Source organism: Camellia sinensis, chromosome 4 (assembly GCF_055761805.1).
Source record: "Camellia sinensis isolate YWXY chromosome 4, ASM5576180v1, whole genome shotgun sequence".
NCBI classification, from domain to species: Eukaryota; Viridiplantae; Streptophyta; class Magnoliopsida; order Ericales; family Theaceae; genus Camellia; species Camellia sinensis.
In genome coordinates, this window is record NC_138964.1 from 186,063,860 (window position 1) to 186,084,855 (window position 20,996).

Consider the following 20,996-nt stretch of genomic DNA (forward strand, 5'->3'; position numbering starts at 1 on the left):
GGAAAAATATTATTATTGTAAATTAAGACATCGTTTGGGTATTTTAGTAATTTTTAAATTTTTTAACTAAAATATAAGATAAATTTTTTTTGTATGTTTGGAATGATTTTTTAATTTTTTATTAAAAACTGGACAAAAAATAAAGAGTAAAAAAAATCTTTAACTTTTTTAGTATAAATTTTTTAATTTTTTTAATAACTTTTTAATTTTTAGACTAAAATTATTACTTTCTCAAAGCCTAAAATTTTAAAAAATTAATTTAATTGTATAAAAAAAATGAAAATAATTATAATTTTTTCAAACATGTGATCATGAGTGTAATTTATCAAAAAATTAAAAAATAATAATAATAAAAGATAAAAGAACAACAATGCTAGCTTAAAATTTTGTGACTCAAATGATTTAAATTGCTCAAAACGACATCATTTTGAGCGTAAATAATTGTAAAACGATGTCATTTTGACAAATTTAAATCATTTAAACAACAAAATTTTGAGTTACCAACCACTTTTCATAAAAGAAATAAAAATAAGACGTCGCAATAATTTCTCGTTTTGTTGGCTTGTTTATAGCAGTTTTTGATTTCGGGCAGTAATTCGAGAACGTAGGGGGAAGAGACAAAGGTGCAGATGCGCAGAAGAACCACCACCAGAGAGGAGAGAAGAGAGAGAGAAGATTGTGAAAATCAATCATCTTCCACGATTCCCGAGGAGAAAGGGGAGACCCATGCTATTTGAGGGTCTTGCTCTGATCAACATCTACAACAAAGAATCAGATTCAGAAGACAATTCATTATCAATCGCTCTCTCTCTCTCTCTCTCTCCCTGCCTCCCTTTTTCATCTTCGAAATCAGATATTCTAATCGATTGATGGCCGCTTATTATGCGGCTTGTATGCGGGTGAGACAACTCCAACTCCAACTCCAACTCCAACTCCAACTCGGCACCAATTCGATTTCTGGGATCAACTTTGCCTTATTCAGACCTCACTCTGCCAATTCCATCAATTCATCTCCCTCCTCATTGTTTCCCTGCCGATTCTCCCATTCTAGACACATTTCTCAGCTCGTTCAATCCAACGGAAAGCGCGTTTTCCTCGTCGACACATTAGCACTTGTACTCTCTCTCTCTCTCTCTCTCTCTCTCTCACTCTCTCTGGTTTTGTTGTTTCAATTGTGAAAGAAATTGGAATTCTTTTATGTGAAGTGGGTCAATTTGTTTAACCCTAATGAACCTACAATTTAGGTTAGGAGATTGGAGGCTCAAGGAGTTCCTTCGAAGCAAGCCGAGGCGATAACTGCTGCTATTACTGAAGTTTTGAATGACAGCTTGGAAAATGTGGCCCAATCTTTTGTTTCCAAGCCTGAAATGCAGAAAGTATGATACTTCTCATCTATTCATGAATTATCATTATTATTTTTAAATTTTTTTGGGTTATTTGAAAGCTAGAAATTTGTCTTGTTTTAATTTGACTTTCTTTTGTGGGTGCTTTGTGTTTTTTCTGTAGAGTGTCATGATTCAGGAGTCCACTTTGTCCAAATTCAAGTCTGAAGTTCAAAGCTCACAGGTACTAAGTAACTTTATTGATCTTATTAGCTTGTGAATTTCTCTCTATCATTTTCATGATATCATTATTATTAGTTATTACTAACGCAATTCTATGAATTGCTAACAAACACATTCAGTGTCACATCACCGTAAGTTGGAAAATTTTGTATGGAGGGATTGAGTATAATGGTATTTGATTTAACATTCATGCAATAATTCTTGCGAATGGTGTGTCACTCTCAAAATGTAATGCTTGCTTGATATTGATCATCACATATACTGTCAGATGATGCATAACCACAGCAGAGTTGATTGATTCCCATGTAGGTTTATATTTTGGTTTTGGAGTTGCCAAAAGTTAAATGATTCTTGACACTGTCTCAAGGCATTGTGATCAGTGAAAAAGGGCATACCTAATACACAAAGCTCCCGCTTACAAAAGAGTTTGAGAAAGGAAGTAGGCAGGCTTACCCCCACTTTTGTTGTGGAGAGGCTGATTCATGACTCAAACCTGCACCACTAGGTTGGGTGCCGATACCACTTGCCATCACAGATAACTCTGTTATCAATAGTGGACAATATGTCGTAGAGAATTAGAAACATTGCTAGGGTCGGGCCGTGTGAAGGTAGAATTTTTCGTCTTTTGAATACCCATTTATGTTCACTGAGAACTAAACAATCGATCATCACCTCATGTTTTACCCTTTTGAACTTAGAAAACCCTTATTCTCTAGTAATGCAAGATATTCATACTTTTTGTTTAAAAAATAAATTGAAATTTCAAGCTCTCTTGTGAGTTAAAAATTTAAAATCAGTTAAAGCCTAAATGAAAACAATAAATGTATGCATATATGCATGTTAAAATTATTTGGGGCTTTGTGTGACCATATCGTCTCTTCTATATTTTTTGGTAAGCAATTTATTTTATTACCCAAAATTGATCAAACAATGAAGCTCAAAACATAGTACAAACAGACACTCAAAAATAGTTTTAGACTGAGGATGCCAAGCCTTGCCTATATTGATAGCTCTCTGACAATCTGCAAGGCTAGGCAAAAACATAACATCGCAACAAGGGACGAGTTGATGTAGAAAATTTCATATAAACCAAAGAGAGGGCATTCCACACAGTTTTGGTAAACCATTCCAGCATCAACCAAGTAAAGCTTGCTTTTTTATGGCAGACATGGCATTTTCACCTATTATGTGCTCAGCCATGTGTAACGAAATTCATCTTCAATCTCATTTACATCCGGAGCAATGACAATGTAACACAGTGAGTGTGACTACCAACCTGACTGAACAATCCACTTCCTAACTCTCCAAACTAAACTAATTGTATCAACGATAGCTTGGTTGTCTTCTTAGCTCATCTTCCCAAACAATTCATGGCTTCCATGAAAGCATCACTAGTCTTTTGGGGAACTAATCTGCCACTTCTCAGAGACTGAGTTCCAATTCAAAACAACAACAAAATCCTTGACATGTTGATGGCACTAAGCTTCATTCACACATTGGCAAACCCCTTTCTTCAGAAGATGAACATCCCCAATAAATTCCACCGAAGCCTAGCCAAGTCCACTTGAAGAATCGCAATAACATTAAAGTCGTGATCCATCTCTGATCACTCAACCAAACTTCAACGCTGGAAAGAAGAATAGCAGTCTTTAGTCGAACCAAATCTCTACCCACTAATCCAACTTCATTGAAACCTTTCTGGTTTAGCTTCTACACGAAAGATGAGGGGAGTAGATTGTGTCGGAGAGGTCACCATCACAAAGGAACATTATCTCTACCCTTGAGTTCATCAGTGGGCCATTTAACAATATTGTTGCAAACAAGCTCCCATTCGAAAGATAACATCATTCTCAGGTGTTAAGGCAGTCTTGGGATCAGTTTTCTAAAGGGTTGCTTATGTTTAAACTTGGTTGCAAGCTCAAGAGATTAAAACCTCTTCTTAGAGCCTTAACAAGGCCAAATTTTCTGATATTAGTAACAGAGTTATGGATGCTAAATTTCAGATTGAGATGTTTCAGGAAGTCTGTTTTACTGAGCCCCAGAATGCTGAAGCATGTAGTAAGGAAAAGGAGTTGGTTGTTCATTATTATATGCTTTGTTCTGCTGAGGAATCTTTCAAAAAACAAAAGTCCAGAGTTAAATGATATCATCTTGGAGATCAGAAAAATAAGTTCTTTTATCAGCAGGTTTGTAGCCACAGAATGCAAAACTAGAGTTTGAGTTTATATGATGATTGGGAAATAGGCTTGAGAGCTCTGATGAAGTTAGAATGAGTTTGTTACTTACAATAAAAGGCTCTTGAGCTGCAAATTTGAGCAAAAGGTGGATGCTACTGAATTGCTTGGTAAGGCAATTAATTCAAAAGTTCCTGAAGAGTATTAAAATTGCTCGTGGCTATTGTGACTGAAGATGAAATTAAGAGAGCTCTGTTCTCTATCAAAGCGGAGAAGGAAATCCCCCATATTAAAATTACCTTCAAGGGAGGTCTGTTTGATATCCAAAAATTGCGCAGCAATAGTCAAATAAGTGGGGAATGTTGGGGTGAACCAGAAAAGTTTGGGTAGAGCCGGATCTAAGCGACCGGCAATGGCATCTCAGCAAAGACGGAGCACAAAAAAAGGGGGCATTGTAACAAAGTCGAAATCAAAAGTCACACATGCTTTGCCCAACTCGTAGTTTTCCCTTCTGGCTTTTGGGTAGTTCAATAGCTATCTAGCTAGAGAACGAGGGAAAGCACTACATATGTTTTTTTGCCACAGCTCTACTCACTCACTACCTAACGGCCCGAAAAGGTTCTTTCTTGAAAGACCACTCTTTTGTTTAAGGATGCCTCCTAAAGAGTAACAGAGGTGTGTGAAGGTAGGCTAAAGCTAAGATTCTGCTCGTGAGCGTAATGGTATAAGCCTTCCTAATTGTCCATGGATGTGAACCGATCGACCGCTATCTAAGAGAAGATAAGTAGTTCTTCTATTGTTCAAGGGCAAGGGGAGAACATGTAGCGACTTGCCTAGATCACGTATTTCCCACGTAGTCCGTCGGTCAAACCAACAATTCTCTTCTCAAAGAAATAGAGAGTCTTTCTGCTCTAAATAGAATAGACCTACCTTGGCTTGATAAGCCTAGCAATCTCAGTATAAATAGTGGAATTCCTTTCTTTTTCAGCCCTTTCTGTGTTGTGCTTCATCTTTCTCTTTTTTCGGTGATCGCAGTCCTGCTCATTTGAATGAGAGTAGACCCTTCGTTAGACCTTAGAATGAAAGAGGAATTCTTTCTGGTGTCATCCCATTTGGAGGCCTCACGGGACTACCTTGGACGGTGCCACAATCTGTTCAATGTACAACAATGTGTTGAACTACTTCAACAAGTCTGCGTGTGAGATATCCAGCATCTGATGTCTTATAGTAGCTTTCTCTGTCCCTAATCAGCTCACTTCTACAATTGGTAATTGGTACCATTCCATGTTGGAAGTAGTGGCAGTGAAGGACCCCTTTAGTCCACGTCCTGATGGCTGTAGTGCAAATTCTTCCCATAAAAATTGGGATATTGTGGGATATAACCTGCTTCAGGTTGCCATTACTCTTGTCCCGAACTCTGATTGTCCTATATTTCATGTTGCAATGTTTCCTAAGAGTGTATTTCTAAGGTTCTTGCTAATAGGTTGCAGAGAGTGTTACCATTCATCATTGATAAATCACAGTCTGCTTTTACAAAGGTAGATCTATTGTGGGCAGTGTTCTATTGATGCAGGAATTGGTGAAGAATTATCATAAACATGATGGACCTTCTAAGTGTGCTATTAAGATTGATTTAATGAAGGCATACAGTTCACTTGATTGGCAGTTATTGTTTAATGTTATGAATACTATGGAATTCTTCTATCAGTTTTTTAAGTGGGTGGAGCAGTGTGCAACTACTGTGATGTTCTCTGTGGTTATTACTGGAGAGTTGGTGGACAGTGCTCACTGTTGTTAAGTGACCTTTTGGCTGCACTGTCTATATGGTTGAGTTGGAACTTGAGGAAGTGAAGGCACCTTCTCTCCCTCAGCAGACTATTTCTGTGAAGGCAACAGGAGAAAGAGTTGGTAAGAAGCTTTAACCCACGTTTTGTGGAGAGGTTGATTCTCGTGACTTGAACTTGCACCACTATACTAGGGTTGGATTGCATTTACCATCATAGGACAACTTTTTTTTTGACCTTCATGGTCTCCATGGTGGAGATTATATTTAAGAAGATGAAATTAAATAAGGCTTTAGGACCCAATGATATCTCTATTGAAGCTTGGAAGTGTTTGGGTGAAAAAGGAGTTGCTTGGTTGACTAGGTGGTTTAGCAAAATTTTGTTGACTAAGAACATGCCAGATGAGTGGAGAAAGAGTATTTTAGTGTCAATCTATAAGAATAAAGGAGATGTTCAGAATTGCAACAACTATAGAGGAATCAAGCTAATGTGTCATATAATGAAAGTATGGGAGAGGGTGATGGAACGCCGATTGCGAGATATAACAGAAGTCTCAGAGAATCAATTTGAGTTTATGCCTGGTAAGTCAACAATGGAAGCGATTTATCTTTTGAGGAGAGTAATAGAAAAGTATAAAAAAAAAAAGAGACATTCACATGGGCCTTGTTTGGTTTGGCTTTGGAAAAAAGATTTTGGAGAAAATTTTTGAAAATTTTGTTTGGTTTGTAATTTTTTTCAAAAAATTTTCAAAATCACTCTCTCTCTTACATATCAATCAATCACTTTTTCTCTTTCCTCTCTCATTTTCAATCACTTTTTCTCTCACATACATCTACTCAATTACAAGAAAATATCAAATTATCCCAAACTCCCAAACTCCAAAACTATTTTCAAAATATACAACCAAACAAACTATAAAAATTTCTAAATTCTCTTTCCAAAATATTTTTTGAGAACTTATCTCCCAAAGTCAAACCAAACAAGGCTATGGTGTTGTGGACGTCCCCGAACATCCCAGGAGGAATCCCATTTTGTTCATTGGGCTTACTACAGCTCGGACTCGATGTCATGGTTCTGAATCTAATCCCGCAAAGTGCTATGAGAAACCGATAAATCACCAAAGAGTCCAAATTCGGCAAATCGTTTTGGAAAACTGATTTTTAAGAAAGAAGTGCCAAACATGGACTGCTTTTCCAGATACAGAGTCGCCACCTAAATATTTTATTTTGGGGGGATTTAGGAAACCCTGACTCATGCCTAAGGCCACGTGTCCGTCATCACCAAAGTTGCCTCGGCTCGGGAACTTGGATACGATTGGAGAAGGTCATGCAATGAGCACCCCTGCTCGCCCGATCAAAGATCGGCCACTACTAAACATGATATCGAGTTTTTAAAAACACATGCGTTCTTATTTCGGTTATTAATCTAGAATTACTATGTGATACGCATAGCACACAAGTATAGACTAGATCGCCTAATTTGGAACAAAGCATCGCATATCCGTTTGTTTGGAAAATGGTTTGAGTTTTGCTACTCGCAAGTAGGCTAAAACACGGGTTTCGACGAATTATTCCAATTCAAGCAACCCAACCTTTACTCACAGGCATTCAGTCAGTTACATCACATAAGCACATAGCCTCATGGTAAGCATGTTGTCATGGCAGTCACTCACATGCATGCAAGGATGCTAAAGTATAAACACTTATCGAGTACTCCGAGCTAAAGAAAGAAGCTAATTAGAAAACATGCATGAATCCTAACTATGCTAAGAATGCCTAATGCAACACATGCAAAAATGCAACTACAATAGGCTCGGCTATTCTAAGATGGCATATGAGGTGCAACAATCGATACATGTATTCAACTTGAAATTGAAATACAATGCAGTTAGCATGATGCGCCGAGCCCGGTGCGTGCAATACAAATGAATGTTATGCAAACATGCTGTCATAAGTATGCTAATTTAAACGTGCCCTAAAACTAACCATCATAAGCTGGTAAATAAAAGGGAGAAAGACGTGGGGTTGGAAGACATGCATTACACACACGCACACTTATTACAACATTGCCCTCCTCGGAGGGTCCGAATAAATATTACACAACCGAATGAATAACGAATTATAGCTAATTATTACACAACCCTAATTAATTAACAAATTAACTAAAATAAATAAGCTAGTATGCAAAACATATGGAATGGACTGCCTCAGCTCGGTCTTGAATGATAAGGAATGCATGTATGCTCGAGTCGCCTTGCCAGAAAATCCATTGCGATGCCCCAATTTGCCTCTGTTTGCAACTGGTCCCAGAACATTGTACAAAACTCCAAAAGGCTGAAACTCCACCATGTTGTAGGGATACTACCGACCAGTTTTTGCTGCTGGTTTCCGGTTTGCTGCAACAGAGAGCAAGAAAGGGGCATGGCAAAGTGTTTTCAACATATGTGTGCACGACCACTCTCCCCGTTATTGCATGAGCTCTAGAGAGTGTAGTCCTCGATCTTCGTGCCACCAATCACGCATCTCGATGCATGATGACCGATGAGTTGGATTGCACAACTCGATGTAAAATGAATACACATATAAATACAACAAAGCCCGAACTCCATCATGGGTAATCCGGAGTGTCGGCAATCGAGAATCGAGGCACGTTTCGTCACTTGGAGTACGAAACGTCCCTCGTTTCCCGTGTTTGGACTAAACCCTACTCCAAACATTATGCAACAACTAGAATGGCATGGCATGCAAACACAATGCAACAACTAGCATGCAATCCTAAACGAAATGCAACTAAGACATGCAAACATGCAAGGAATGACATGCAAAGGTGCAACTAGCATACGCAATGCTATGAACTACGAATGGCATATTCAATGCTCATGACGCTATATGGCATACACAACGCACATATGACAATGGATATACACAAAGGCATAATTAAGGCATACACAATGCGACGATCAAGCATGCGACAACATGGACATGGCGTACACAATGCAAGATGGACTTAAACTAAAATGAATGGGTCTCAGCCACACTCAAATCAGTGGCCAATCATGATGAAATTAGGCAACAAAACACATGCAAATATGCACAAATGTAAGGGACCAAACCTAAGGCACCAAATGCAACTCTACCAAAGCATGGCAAGGGATGAAATATGGCATACAATCACACATTCTCCAGTTCTGAAATGACATGCAAGATGGTCCCGAATCATGTAAACGCCTCACACAATGCATGCTAGATGGCCCGGATACCGAAACTAGTGAAGCGCATTACACTAGAGGTACATAAAGCAATGCACAAATGGCAAAACCAACCCCAAACAGACCCTAGGCAAGTCCAAGACAGTGGGAAAATGGTCTAAAATGATGGCTCGAAATGCATAGAAATGAAGCTCATGCAATGGTCCATAAATGAGGTATTCATGCACAACTCTCAAACACGTTTAAAGAATGGAAAACATGGGAATATGGCACAAGTATAGGCTCTGAAATGACATGCTCAATGGCCCCAAAACATGAAAACACCTCAGTATAAGCATGCAATAGGCTTCAAAACTCAAGGCTAGGCAAGGGTATTACACTACAACCATGCATAACAAGCATCATTCGACCATGAGGCATAAAAACAGAGCTAAGGCAGTCCAAAACATGCATAAAATCAGTTTAAGGCATGGCCAAAAAGTGCTAGAATCAAAGACCAAAATAGTATGCAATACAGGCTAGTGAAGAGGATTTACACTACAAGTATATGAAGCATTCAAGATGTCACTAAACCAGCACAAGTCAGAGGTATGACATGCCAAATAAAGCCCAAAAACTCAATGAACATAGTCAATGCATGCAAGAATGGCATGCTCCTTTGATAAGTTATGAAGAGGGTTGTTCTACACATGCAAGATGGACACCCAATATGGCTAAACAAGCTCTGGACAGAGCCTATGTAGGTCCTAAAACTCGCCAAAAATGGCCTGAAACATGGCTTGGAAGCATGCAAATAAGGGCTCCTTTGTTAGGCCAAATATGCTAGTAAACAAGACAAGGGGTGAGAGGGTCACCCCTATCTGATTTTGGCACCCAAAACAGCATGGATTTTCAGTGGCTAGAAGGCCAAACAAAGGTCAATGCAAAGGCTCAAAGGCATGGCTCAAAACAAAGTAAAATGAAGCATGCAAGGGGGTAGATGACCCCCAACAGAAAAATGATCTTAAACAAACAAGTTAAGGACCTCAAAATAAGACTTTTTTCAGTTTACACCAAAGCTCGAAAATGCTTGCAAGTATGGCTAAAAGATGAAGCAAAATAAAGCTCAAAAGAGGGAATAGGGTGTTACCCTTGTAGCTCAGCAACTCCAGCAGCTTATGGACCAAAAATGCAGCTCCTTAGAATCTCTCAAGACCCTCCAAGAAGCTTAGGTTGGTGTTGGAGGTGTTAGGCTAAGAGGTAGTGTGCAAAGGGGCAAGAACTTAGCACTTTCTAAGCCTAAAGGGAGAGATATAGAGGGAGATAGATGTATATGCCTTAGCCAAATTCTGAACCTTCACAAAAGAGGGGGAGGCCCTCCTTTATAGCCAAGAGGGTCCAAAGCTTCTCAAAGAAGCTAAAAAACAAGCTTGAAGATCCTCCATACACGTGTATGGAGGATCCATTCTGTGCCTTCCAGCTGGCATAGCTGGCAACAACTCACAGAGACAAGACTAAGGAAGGCAGGCCTACCAGCTCAGGTGGTCGGCCGACCAGTTCAAAAGGTTCAAGTGGTCGGCCAGCCGGTTTAAAAGGGTCAACTCAACAAAAGGTGGTCGGCAGCCCCATTTGGTGGTCTCCCAACTGAATGCAAGCTAGTGGTGTGGTAGGAGACCAGCAATTGTGGCCCAAAAATGAGGGAGACCAGTTACTTGACAAGAAAACTGGCCGGCGGGGGAAAAGTGGTCTCCAAGGAGAAAAGGTGGTCTCCTACCCTTGTACCACCTTCCAAACAATGAAAATAGGGTCCATGCCAAAAATGAACCGAGACGGATGCAAAACAAGGGTTCGGGGGCCAAAATGCGCAGCCGGGTGTCCCGAAAACTGACTGTTAAGCATCGAAAGTGGCGTGCGACCACAAAGGTGGTCTCCCAAGCCACAGTGTCCCTCTAGAGAAAGGAAACAAGGTGTGTGCCAAAAACCGGAGCAAACGGAGAAAGTTAAGCGGTCCTGAATCGAGGCGCGCGGCCGACGGTTCCAAAAATCGGAAACTGGTCTCCAAACGGGAAAAGTGGTCTACGTCCACGAAAAGTAGCCTACGGCCACTGAGAGATGGTCTACAAGACCTCTCCCTCCCTTCGGGAAAAGAAAACAGAACCTGGTTTGCAAATCAAGACAAAGCACAAAAGAGTCCCGAAGTCCGGAGGCAAGGCTCTCAGCCGAGATTCCGTAACCTCAGAACGAGCACAACATACGCAATCACCGAGCGCTCAATCGATGACGTCTGAGTCTTAAGGTCGGTCAAAAATGGGATGTCTGCAGGTGTTTATCCACCTTGAGAAATCATATAATAGAGTGCCTCGAGATATAGGGGGTGTTTGGGAAGAAGCTTTTTTAGTTTTTTTGGCTAAAATAGCACTAAAAGACAAAATAGACTAAAATAGCCAATAAGACAAAATGTCACATCAAATACATAATCATTTTACTTTTTCTCTCACAAACATCACATCCAACTACAAAAAAATTCAACTATCTTCCTAAACACACAAATTTTAGCCTCCTAAAATAGCCAAAAACTAAAATAGCCTACTAAAATAGCAAGTTTTCAAACACTCGCATAATATGGTGGGTGTTAGAGAAGAAAAAGGTGACAAAAAGGTACATTGATGTGATTAGGGACATGTATGAAGGGGTGGTGACCACTATTAGATTGCCTGCTGAAGAGACAAATGAATTTCCTATCATTGTAGGGTTACACTAAGGATCTACCTTAAATTTTTATCTTTTTGCTTTAGTTATGGATGAGTTGACGAGAAATATTCAGGATGACGTGTCATGGTGTATGCTTTTTGCAGACGATATCGTGTTAGTGGATGAGATAAGAGAAGAAGTTAACACAAAGTCGGAGATTTGGAGAAAATCTTTTGAATCTAAAGGATTCCGGATAAGCAAAACTAAGATAGAGTATGTGGAGCGTAAATTTAGTAATATTAACAATGAAAGTAGAGGAGAAGTGAAGATTGAGAACGAAGAACTGCCTAAGAGTGAACATTTTTGTTATGTAGGGTCGATTATCACAACAGCGGGGGAGATTGATGTGGATGTAGCCCATAGGATTAAGGCGGGATGGTATAAGTAGAGAAGTGCGTCTGGAGTACTGTGCGATAAATGAATACCCACTAGACTAAAAGGTAAGTTCTATAGAACGATTATTAGACCAGCGATGTTGTATGGGACAGAGTGTTGGGCAACGAAGAAACAACATATAGATAAGATGAGTGTGACTGAGATGAAGATGCTAAGGTAGATGTGTGACAAAGACTAGACAAGACAGAATTAGGAATGAGTGTATTCGGAAATGGGTTGGAGTAGTACTGATAGAAGATTAAGTTGAGAGAGAATCGATTGAGATGGTTTGATCACATTCAACGGAGACCAACAGAGGCAGTAGTGAAGAGATGCGATACTGTAACGGTAGATGAGAGTGTTAGGGGACGGAGTAGGTCTAGATTAACGTTGGCTAGCATTGTAAATAGAGATATGGATCTACTTAATTTGACTAACAAAATGGCTTTTGATAGGGCCGTGTAGAGAAGAAGGATTCATGTAGCCGACCTCATTTGATGAGATTTAAGGCGTGGTTTGGTTTTAAAAGAAAAAGAGTACAAAGAGAGGGCAAGATGTTCTCTACAAGAGAATAGAGGATATTGTTGTTCGGATTTTGTTATTGAGTGCCCTTAGTGCACTTGTTAAGAAGCTTAAAATGTTTGTACAGTGTGTGTAACAATGGACATCCAATTTAAACTTTGTTAACCACTGTCCTTGGGGCACTCATTGACCAAACCCTTATTATTATTACTACTGTAGGGTTACACCAAAGATATATATGAAGGTGTATGATTAGGGATATGTATACAAGTGTGGTGACCACTATTAGATCGCCTGCTGGAGAGACAAGTGAATTTTCTATTACTGTAGGGTTACATTAAGGATCAATCTTAAGTCCTTATCTTTTTGCTTTAGTTATAGACGAGTTGACGAGAAATATTCAGGATGATGTGCCATGGTGTATACTTTTTGCAAATGATATCGTGTTAGTAGATGAGATTAGAGAAGGAGTTAACACTAAGTTGGAGACTTGAATCACTTGAATCTAAAGGATTTAGAATAAGCAGAATTAAGACAGAGTACATGGAGTACAATTTTAGTAACAGTAACAATGGAAGCAGAGGAGAAGTGAAGATTGAGAATCAAGAACTATCTATGAGTAAATATTTTCATTATTTATGATCGATTATCACAACGGTTGGGGAGATTAGAGCGGATGTGGTTCATAGAATTAAAGCGGAGTGGCTTAAGTGACGGAGTGCGTTTGGGATACTGTGCAATAAACGAGTACTCACTAGACTAAAAGAGAAGTTTTATAGAATGGCTATCAAACCAACGATGCTGTATGGGTCAAAATGTTAGGAAACTAAGAAACAATATGTAGATAAGTGAGTATTGCTAAGATGAGGATGCTAAGGTGGATGTGTGGCAAGACTAGAAAAGATAGAGTTATGAATGAGTATATTCAAGAATGGGTAGGAGTAATACTGATAGAAGATAAGTTGAGAGAGAATAGATTGAGATGGTTTGGGCATATACAACGAAGACTAATAGAGGCATTAGTGAAGAGATGTGATATAGTGACGGTAGATGGAAATGTTAGAGGAATGGGCAAATCTAGATTGACGTGGGTGAGTGTTGAACCTCTTTAATTTGACTAGCGAAATGGCCTTGGATAGAGTCGAGTAGAGAATAATGATTCATGTAGTAAATCCCATTTGATAGGACTTCAGGTTTGATTTGGTTTACTTGGGTGGTGTCCGCTTAGCACTTTTTTAAATCTAAATTTGCTTTACTAGGCCAAAAAAAACAAAAAAATACAAACTAAACTCTCATTTTCTCTTTCATTTATGTTGCGTATAGGATTGTGCTTCATTGTGTTACCCTAATTTTTTGTTCCTTCAAGAATTAAAGCTTAATGAAAGGGTGGACATGTGGTTAGATTCTATGTGGATTTGACTATGGAGGTGATTTAGAATGGTTATAAAGAAATCCGTTCAACTATTCGATTGATCTCAAAACCAGATTATATGGAGAATTTGATAAAGAAGATAAAATAAAAAAAATATCAAGAAGAACAAGAATGGAGAAAGAAGAAGAACAATGATCAAAACCCTAATCTCAAAACATTTATCAAAAAAAAAAAAAATTGCCTAATCTCAAAAACGGCCACATCCTGACTCAGCATTATTATTCTCAAAGCTAAAGATTACAACGTGAAGACTTAATATTTATAGGCTTGAAACCCTAATTTAAAATAAGAAATCCTAATAAAAAAGGAAACAAATATTAGTAGACTCCCAATTCAAATAAAACTCTTCATTAACTATAATTTAAAAAGAAAATAAATAATACTATAATAATAAATACAAGAGAAATTCATAAAATCTCCATGCATATGAACCCCCGTAGTTACTTTTGCGCTTAGGTTGGTCTGCACAATGGTATGGAAATACCCGACCAGCAGAGGACCGTATACAATATGTGGCATTCGCCTTTCTCCAGACAGAAGAACAATGGATTTAACAGAACTGGACAACCAGGAAGTGAGACAAATGGCCTTTTAGTTTGTAAGAGGAGTTAATTTGAGCCCACTAAATTAATTAGGCCTAGTAGTCTAAGGTTGGTGGGCTTGAATTTATCGCAAGTCCAAGATTGGTGGGCCAAGATTTATTGCCATCAAACGGGCCGAATCGCTCTAAGCCTCGAAAGGGTTCGGATCCACAAACTTAGAGACTTACTCGGGCTCGGACTCGAAAGAGTTCGGATCCACGAACCTAGAGATCCGAAGCACTTGGCTTCGAACGGATTCAGACGCAATTTAGAAGCCGCTCCATTAATGAGTCCCAGAATACTTGTGGCCTCGGAGCTTTCCGGGATCTACGTACCAGAACCATGGGCGTAATAGAGTCCGAACAAAGGACCCGATCCCGAGGATGGTGAGTGGAGATAAATTCACTCTTCGGTTAAACTAGCTTATACCCGGGTCTAGGTGACACGACCTAGGGAGTTCCCGAGACTCGACAATATTTGCGGCAGGGCGTTCTCTTGAACTACCCCTGATCCTTCTGCGGCGTGGGGTCCTCTAGGACTACCTCGGCCCTTTGGGATGATTGGGGATCATTGGTTAGGTGTGGCTAAGAAGAAGAGTTCACCCAGAGGTTGATCTCCTCTTCGGGATTTTTTCTCATCCTCGGAGATGTCACCTCCTCGGACATGATAGTTAGAGAGAATATTCCCCATGTGCCTTGCACATGTGCTCCATCCTACATCATGAGGTGCCTATAAATAGCACCCACCCATAGCTTTACAAGGGATGGATTTTGGAGAGATAACTCTTGGGAAAGAACTAATTTCCTTTCTCCATTATCAACCTTGAGAGTGAAAGTGGGAGATCCATGGGAGAGCCTTGCCATTATTCTTTCTCTAATTACTTTGCCTTCTTTTTCACCCAATCTCTTATCTCTATCATCTCTTTGCTTTTGTGTTCTTAGTTGTGATTATTGAAGAATCTAAGTTTCTCATCATTTTCTAAAGAATTTGAGTCTTCTTCAAAGATCTTCGAATTCTCCAACGACGTTCTTGAACCCTCTCATACATAGTTTTTTCTATATGGGTGTAGATTTAAGACATGATTTGTACCCTTAATGGGAACTCCGGTGTGTGACTAGCAAGGTTTTAAAAAGCGGCCGCAACCGTTACGTAACGGTTTTGGCGGTTACCGCCACCCGTTACGGCCGCTTTTGCAATGTGATTGAGATTCACAGGTGTGTCGGCTGTAGCGGCTGCCGTAGTGGTTGTAACGGCGCCGTAACAATCGTAACGGCCTGTTACGCACCGTTACGTAACGGTTCCAAATTGTTTCTTTCGAAAAAATACACCAAAAAAAATTGAAAATGGAAGAAGAGGGAGAGAAGAGGGAAGATAAAAAGAGAAAATGGAGAATCAAGAGAGAGAGAGAGGAAGGAAAATGAAGAACATGTTATTGATTTGTTTAAGCTGTATGACCTATGCTATTCTATTCAACTGCTATCACTAAACCATTTTGTTTGTGTGTGTCTATCTAGATATATTGTTTGAAAATAATAATAATAATAATAAGAGTGGTCATTATTTATTTGGGTTGGTTAAAATATGTATATATATATATATATATATTGGGGCTCTTATTTATTCTCTTACTTTTGTTATTGTTTATCTTATATATAATAGTTAGTGATTGATTTTTTGTATAATATAAAGTCATTAATTATTAAAATAAAATGTAAAAAACTCAGTTTATAATGATTTAAAAATATAAAATATATGGAATCATACTTAAAAATTTACAAAAATTGATCAATATTTATTTTTAACCCAATAAATATGATCATAAAAAAAAATGTGTATCGGTAAGTTTTTTTCAAATTGTGCGAAAAATAAAAAAATTCACGGTTCCGGTTACCGCAACCGTTACACTACGGCCTTTACACCCCGCAACCGCAACCGCAACCGCGTCACCGCCACCGTTATAGCGACCGCAACCACTTTTTAGAACCTTAGTGACTAGTGTTCTAGCCTTGTTGCTCGAACATGATTGAAATTAATTTTAAAGTTGCAACTTTGGATTAAATGATGCAGGTGTATGATCAATTAGAACAGTTAAAGGCCTATAAAGATACCTTGCCTTGGTTTGTTTATTCATTTGTTTGATCTATGATGCAGGATAACCATTTTTCTTTGTTGCAACATGAGACGGAAAAACTTCGGATTGATATAGAGAATATGCGCACCGAACTAAGGTCTATTCATTGCAATGCAAACTATTTGTCTGCTCCATGTATGATTTTGTTTTTATTTATAGCAGGCTTCAATTTTCAAAGGTGAAATCAATTTTGATGCAGGTATGAAATTGACAAGGTCACTGCTGGTCAGCGTTTGGATTTGAATCTTGAAAGGGGGTAGGTAGAAAAAAAGTTTCTTATTTTCTGGCCATAACAGACTCTTGTTGCAGTTTATAGGCTTGTTTAGTGTAGTTTCTAGCAAACTAAAAGCTGTTAATTAGAAAATAGATGCTAAAAGTACATCTTCCCCAGCTTTTCAATAATTATTTTGTTTTAGCTATTTCTGCCTTATAAGCTGTAAAGCAGATGCTGCACCACAAATTTTCAAAGTAAAAAAGTTATACACAGCTCTATAAGCTGCACCAAACAGCCCCTATATATCTTACAGTGTCAGAATCTGAATTATATTGGCAATATTGTGTGCAGGAGAATACGGGATGAGCTAGCGAACCAGAATCAGCAAACCGCTAACCTCACTAATAAACTTGATCGAGTAAGTGTTGTTCTGCAGTTCTAATGTTGTTTTTGTTCTGTCAATGAGCTTGTTTCCTTTTTTTTTTTTTTTCTTTTCTTTTGAACTTTTCTTTGTCTTTCTTATCTAAATCTCAGGAAATTCATGCATTGAGGGCTCACTTGGAGGCGGCAAAATATGATGTGATAAAGTACTGCATAGGTACCCTTGTTTCTATCTCTGCTGTTGGTCTCGCTGTAGTCCGTATCTTGATGTAAACCTTGTTGAATTTCAAATTACTGGTAACATAACCCAAATGAAGAAACCAGGAAGGGAAGAAAGAAAAAGAAGAAGAAAAGAACTGTAATGTATATTTCCGAAAGGGAAAAGAAGGAAAATTGAAAGCAAATAAGTGCACATTCTCTTTTATTTTGTTTGGTGCACTTAATTTGCTCAATTGTGATCATGCCCTTTGAAATAAGAATACAATAAATTCCAATGAGATGTGTATTGTTGCCTCATTGAGTAGTCTACATGTGTATTGTTAATTTTTTGATTTGAGGTGTTAGAAAATGGCGAAGTGCAATACCATACTATTCCTAATTTGGTGTAGTTTCTGGCAAGTTAAATTTGATAATATAAATGCATAAACTAAAAAATGTTTATCTCTTAGTTTATGTTTGGCAAGTTTAATAATCTTTTCTCAGGTTATGTTTGGCTCATGAATTATAAATATAAATTACATCAACTAGTTTCAAAATAAAAAGTTATAAGCACTTTCACAGCTTACACCAAAGTGGGGCTTCCGGTTAGCAAACCAAAAAAGTTGCTTATTCATGGAAAAACAAAATGTACATTTCTCAAATATTTCCACTATTTTAAAAATAGTTTATACTGAAAGAAAATTGTTAAATCTACTGTCATTTTGGTTGTTGCATAGTTCCATTCCCACATAGTCCATCTGCAAGAAGACATTGTTACTAAAACCATTTTTGGCTATAATTGTGGACTTCACAATTTTCATAACAAAAATATTAAGCATGAATATTGTCAATTATAGCACAATTAACAATGCCGACCCTGATTTTGTAAATTTAAAAAAAAAAAAAAAATTAAAAAAACCATGCCCACCTTGACAAATAAGACTTTACATCGACCTTATCTCCTGTTATTTGATGTAGCACATTGTTCAGAAAATAAGCAATAATTATTTCTCTTTTTAAGAGTTTATTTATAAATGAGTTAGTGATAAATAATTTACAATATATTAGAACAAACAAGCGTTTTTGTTTATTTATTTTATTTACAACATAATATATATTCTAATTTAGGAAAGTACATGACTCAAAATTCAGACCTTGTGTTAAAGGGCCTTATCAATACATTCAACAGTAGTAAATTATAAATAACATCCTTTGGATTCAGCCAAAATTGCTTTACCCAACCTACTAATTTGAATTCTATTTGAAAAAAACTAAGCCTCCGTTTGGTTGTGTTTTGTAAGGCCTCGTTTGGGAACTAGCTAATTTAGTAACTTTTTAGCTATTTAGTTAAAATATGAGCTAAAAAAAACTAGTATGTTTGGGATGACTTTTTGGCTTTTTACGAAAAGATGTGCAAAAAGTAGAGAGAAAAGAGAATCATTGACTTTTTGGTATGGGTTGTTGGCTTTTTGGCTAATTTAGTATTTTTTTGACTTTTTGACTAAAAGGGAGGGTTCCCAAACGAGGCCTAAATGTGATTTGAGAGTATGAGTTGTATTTTGAGTTTGTGTGTTGTAGAATTATGATTTGAGTGTAGAAAATTTGTTTGGTAAAGAGTTTTGAAAATAGTTTTGGAAAAGAGGTTTGATTTGAGTGGGGAATTGTTGATGTGACATTTGATATGTTATACAAAAATTTATAACTCATAACTAAACATACAATTCAAAATTATTTTAAAGCACATAAAAAATTTAAAAATTTTCAGAAAATATTTTTCCCGATTATATAAATGAATTGCAAAAAAAAAAAAAAAAAAAAAAAAATCTGTACAGCAGAGGACATCCGGGCGGTCTTCCCTGAGGCAAAAAAATTACAAAAAACGTTGCTGATGCACAGAGCTCTCGACAGAGATTTTGAAAATTGATTCCAAACACTCAACCAAACATCATTCTGAAACACACCTGTAGAATTACATTTTCAATTCACAACCAAACAGAGCCTAAACTTCTTAAACATAGCAGCTGATTTTATGAGTTTTGGATAAGGGATTTTAGAATGAAGGGTATGGCTTCTGTTCAGTGGACCGTGCTGTTGGGCTCGTGGGGGCCCACCACGGGTCCTGTTTTGATAATCTGAACCGTTAATGTGTAGAATTCGTCGATTACTATATGTCTATAAAAAATCACGTTGATCGGATATCGATAGCTATATGATCAAATCAGTTTCGTATTAAAAAAATTGAGCAGTGAACAAATTAACGGTTGATAAAAAAACTGTTTTGATCACATAGTTATCGATATCCGATCAACGTGATTTTTTACAGGCATATAGTACTCGACGATTTCTACATATTGAACGGTTCAGATTATCAAAACGGGACCCGTGGTGGATCATCATGGGCCCAACAGCACGGTCTAGTCCGATCCCGGACTAGACAGAAGCCATACCCTAGAATGAATTTGTGGAGGAAAAAAAAAAGAAAAAAAAATGTAAATTAAATTTTGATCAAATTCTTGATTTAAGCATAGCTAGCCTTATGCTGTGTTTGGATTATAGATTTGGAAAGGGAAAAGAAATGCGACAATAATAGAAAAAAAAAAAAAAAGAAGAAGAAGCTTGTATTCTAATAATAATAATATTTTCCTTACATTTTTTTTTTAATTTTCTAAAATTTTAATTCTTTGGATCACTGTGAATATAATCCAATTTCAATATGTCAAAAAGAAAGAGGAAAATGAGATGGTTTTGTTTTGACCATTTTTTAGTTTGAAAAATGCCAGATCCCTATCCTTACAAAGTAACGTGTGTGGACCATCAAAGCCACCTTTGGGAAGTAGATCTTACTGCAACCAAAGTTGTCAATCATAATAGGAAAAAATTAAAATAAAGTTTTTAAGATCTGTTGAAAACGTGTGTTAAAAAATATATAAAAATATATTAAAATGTATGAAATTATTTTAAAATATATAAAAAATGTATTTATTATTATTTTTTTTTCCATTTATATTTAGTACTTTCTATTGATAACTCTTCACACTATTATTAGCAAGACCCATCATAATTAATGGATTTGGGTGGCTACTGTGGAGGTGCACAACAGATATTGTTGTGCAGTCAAATGGGTTTATTTTGAAGTTCATTTCGATAATTTGAACAATTCAAATTTTAGAATACATGTAAAAAATTAAGTTAATCGAATATTGTTTATCCAATCATCCGCTCAAATTTATATTCATTTTAATACTTTAAATTACAATTGTTATTTATTTTTGTAGATACAAATATGAGTGGATAATAGGTAAACGATATTCGATTAACTTGATTTTTTACAAATATTTTCTACTTGATATATTTTAAAATATAAAAAATTCAAATTATCAAAATAAATCTATTTAACTGTACAACAATAATTGATGTACACCTACACACAATAGTCACCCCACATTTATAATAAATTCTTTATCTTTGGACCACCATTACCGGTTTTTTTTTTTCGGTGGCTATCCTGGTTAATGTCATGATAATGTCATGATGATTTAAAGGAGTGGGGGTAGTGAGAAATATATTGACACTACGCAAATTTTAAAAAAAATAATTCGGGTACGCAATGTACACCGCATATAAAATTATTATAAAATTACGTAAATTTTTGTGAATTTACAAAAACGATCTTATAAAATTTACAAAATTACTTTTTGAAA

At 37.1% G+C, this 20,996-nt stretch overlaps 1 protein-coding gene across 1 annotated transcript; it reads left to right on the forward strand.

The window, feature by feature from the left end:
• Positions 1–515: 515 nt before the first annotated feature.
• Positions 516–17,625, forward strand: LOC114264880 (protein FMP32, mitochondrial). Its single transcript, XM_028205605.2, has 7 exons — positions 516–1,115; positions 1,245–1,376; positions 1,507–1,566; positions 16,523–16,599; positions 16,702–16,758; positions 17,068–17,134; positions 17,251–17,625. The coding sequence occupies exons 1-7, from the start codon at positions 870–872 to the stop codon at positions 17,368–17,370; spliced, it is 759 nt and encodes a 252-aa protein (XP_028061406.2). The 5' UTR covers positions 516–869; the 3' UTR covers positions 17,371–17,625.
• The last annotated feature ends 3,371 nt before the right edge of the window (positions 17,626–20,996 follow it).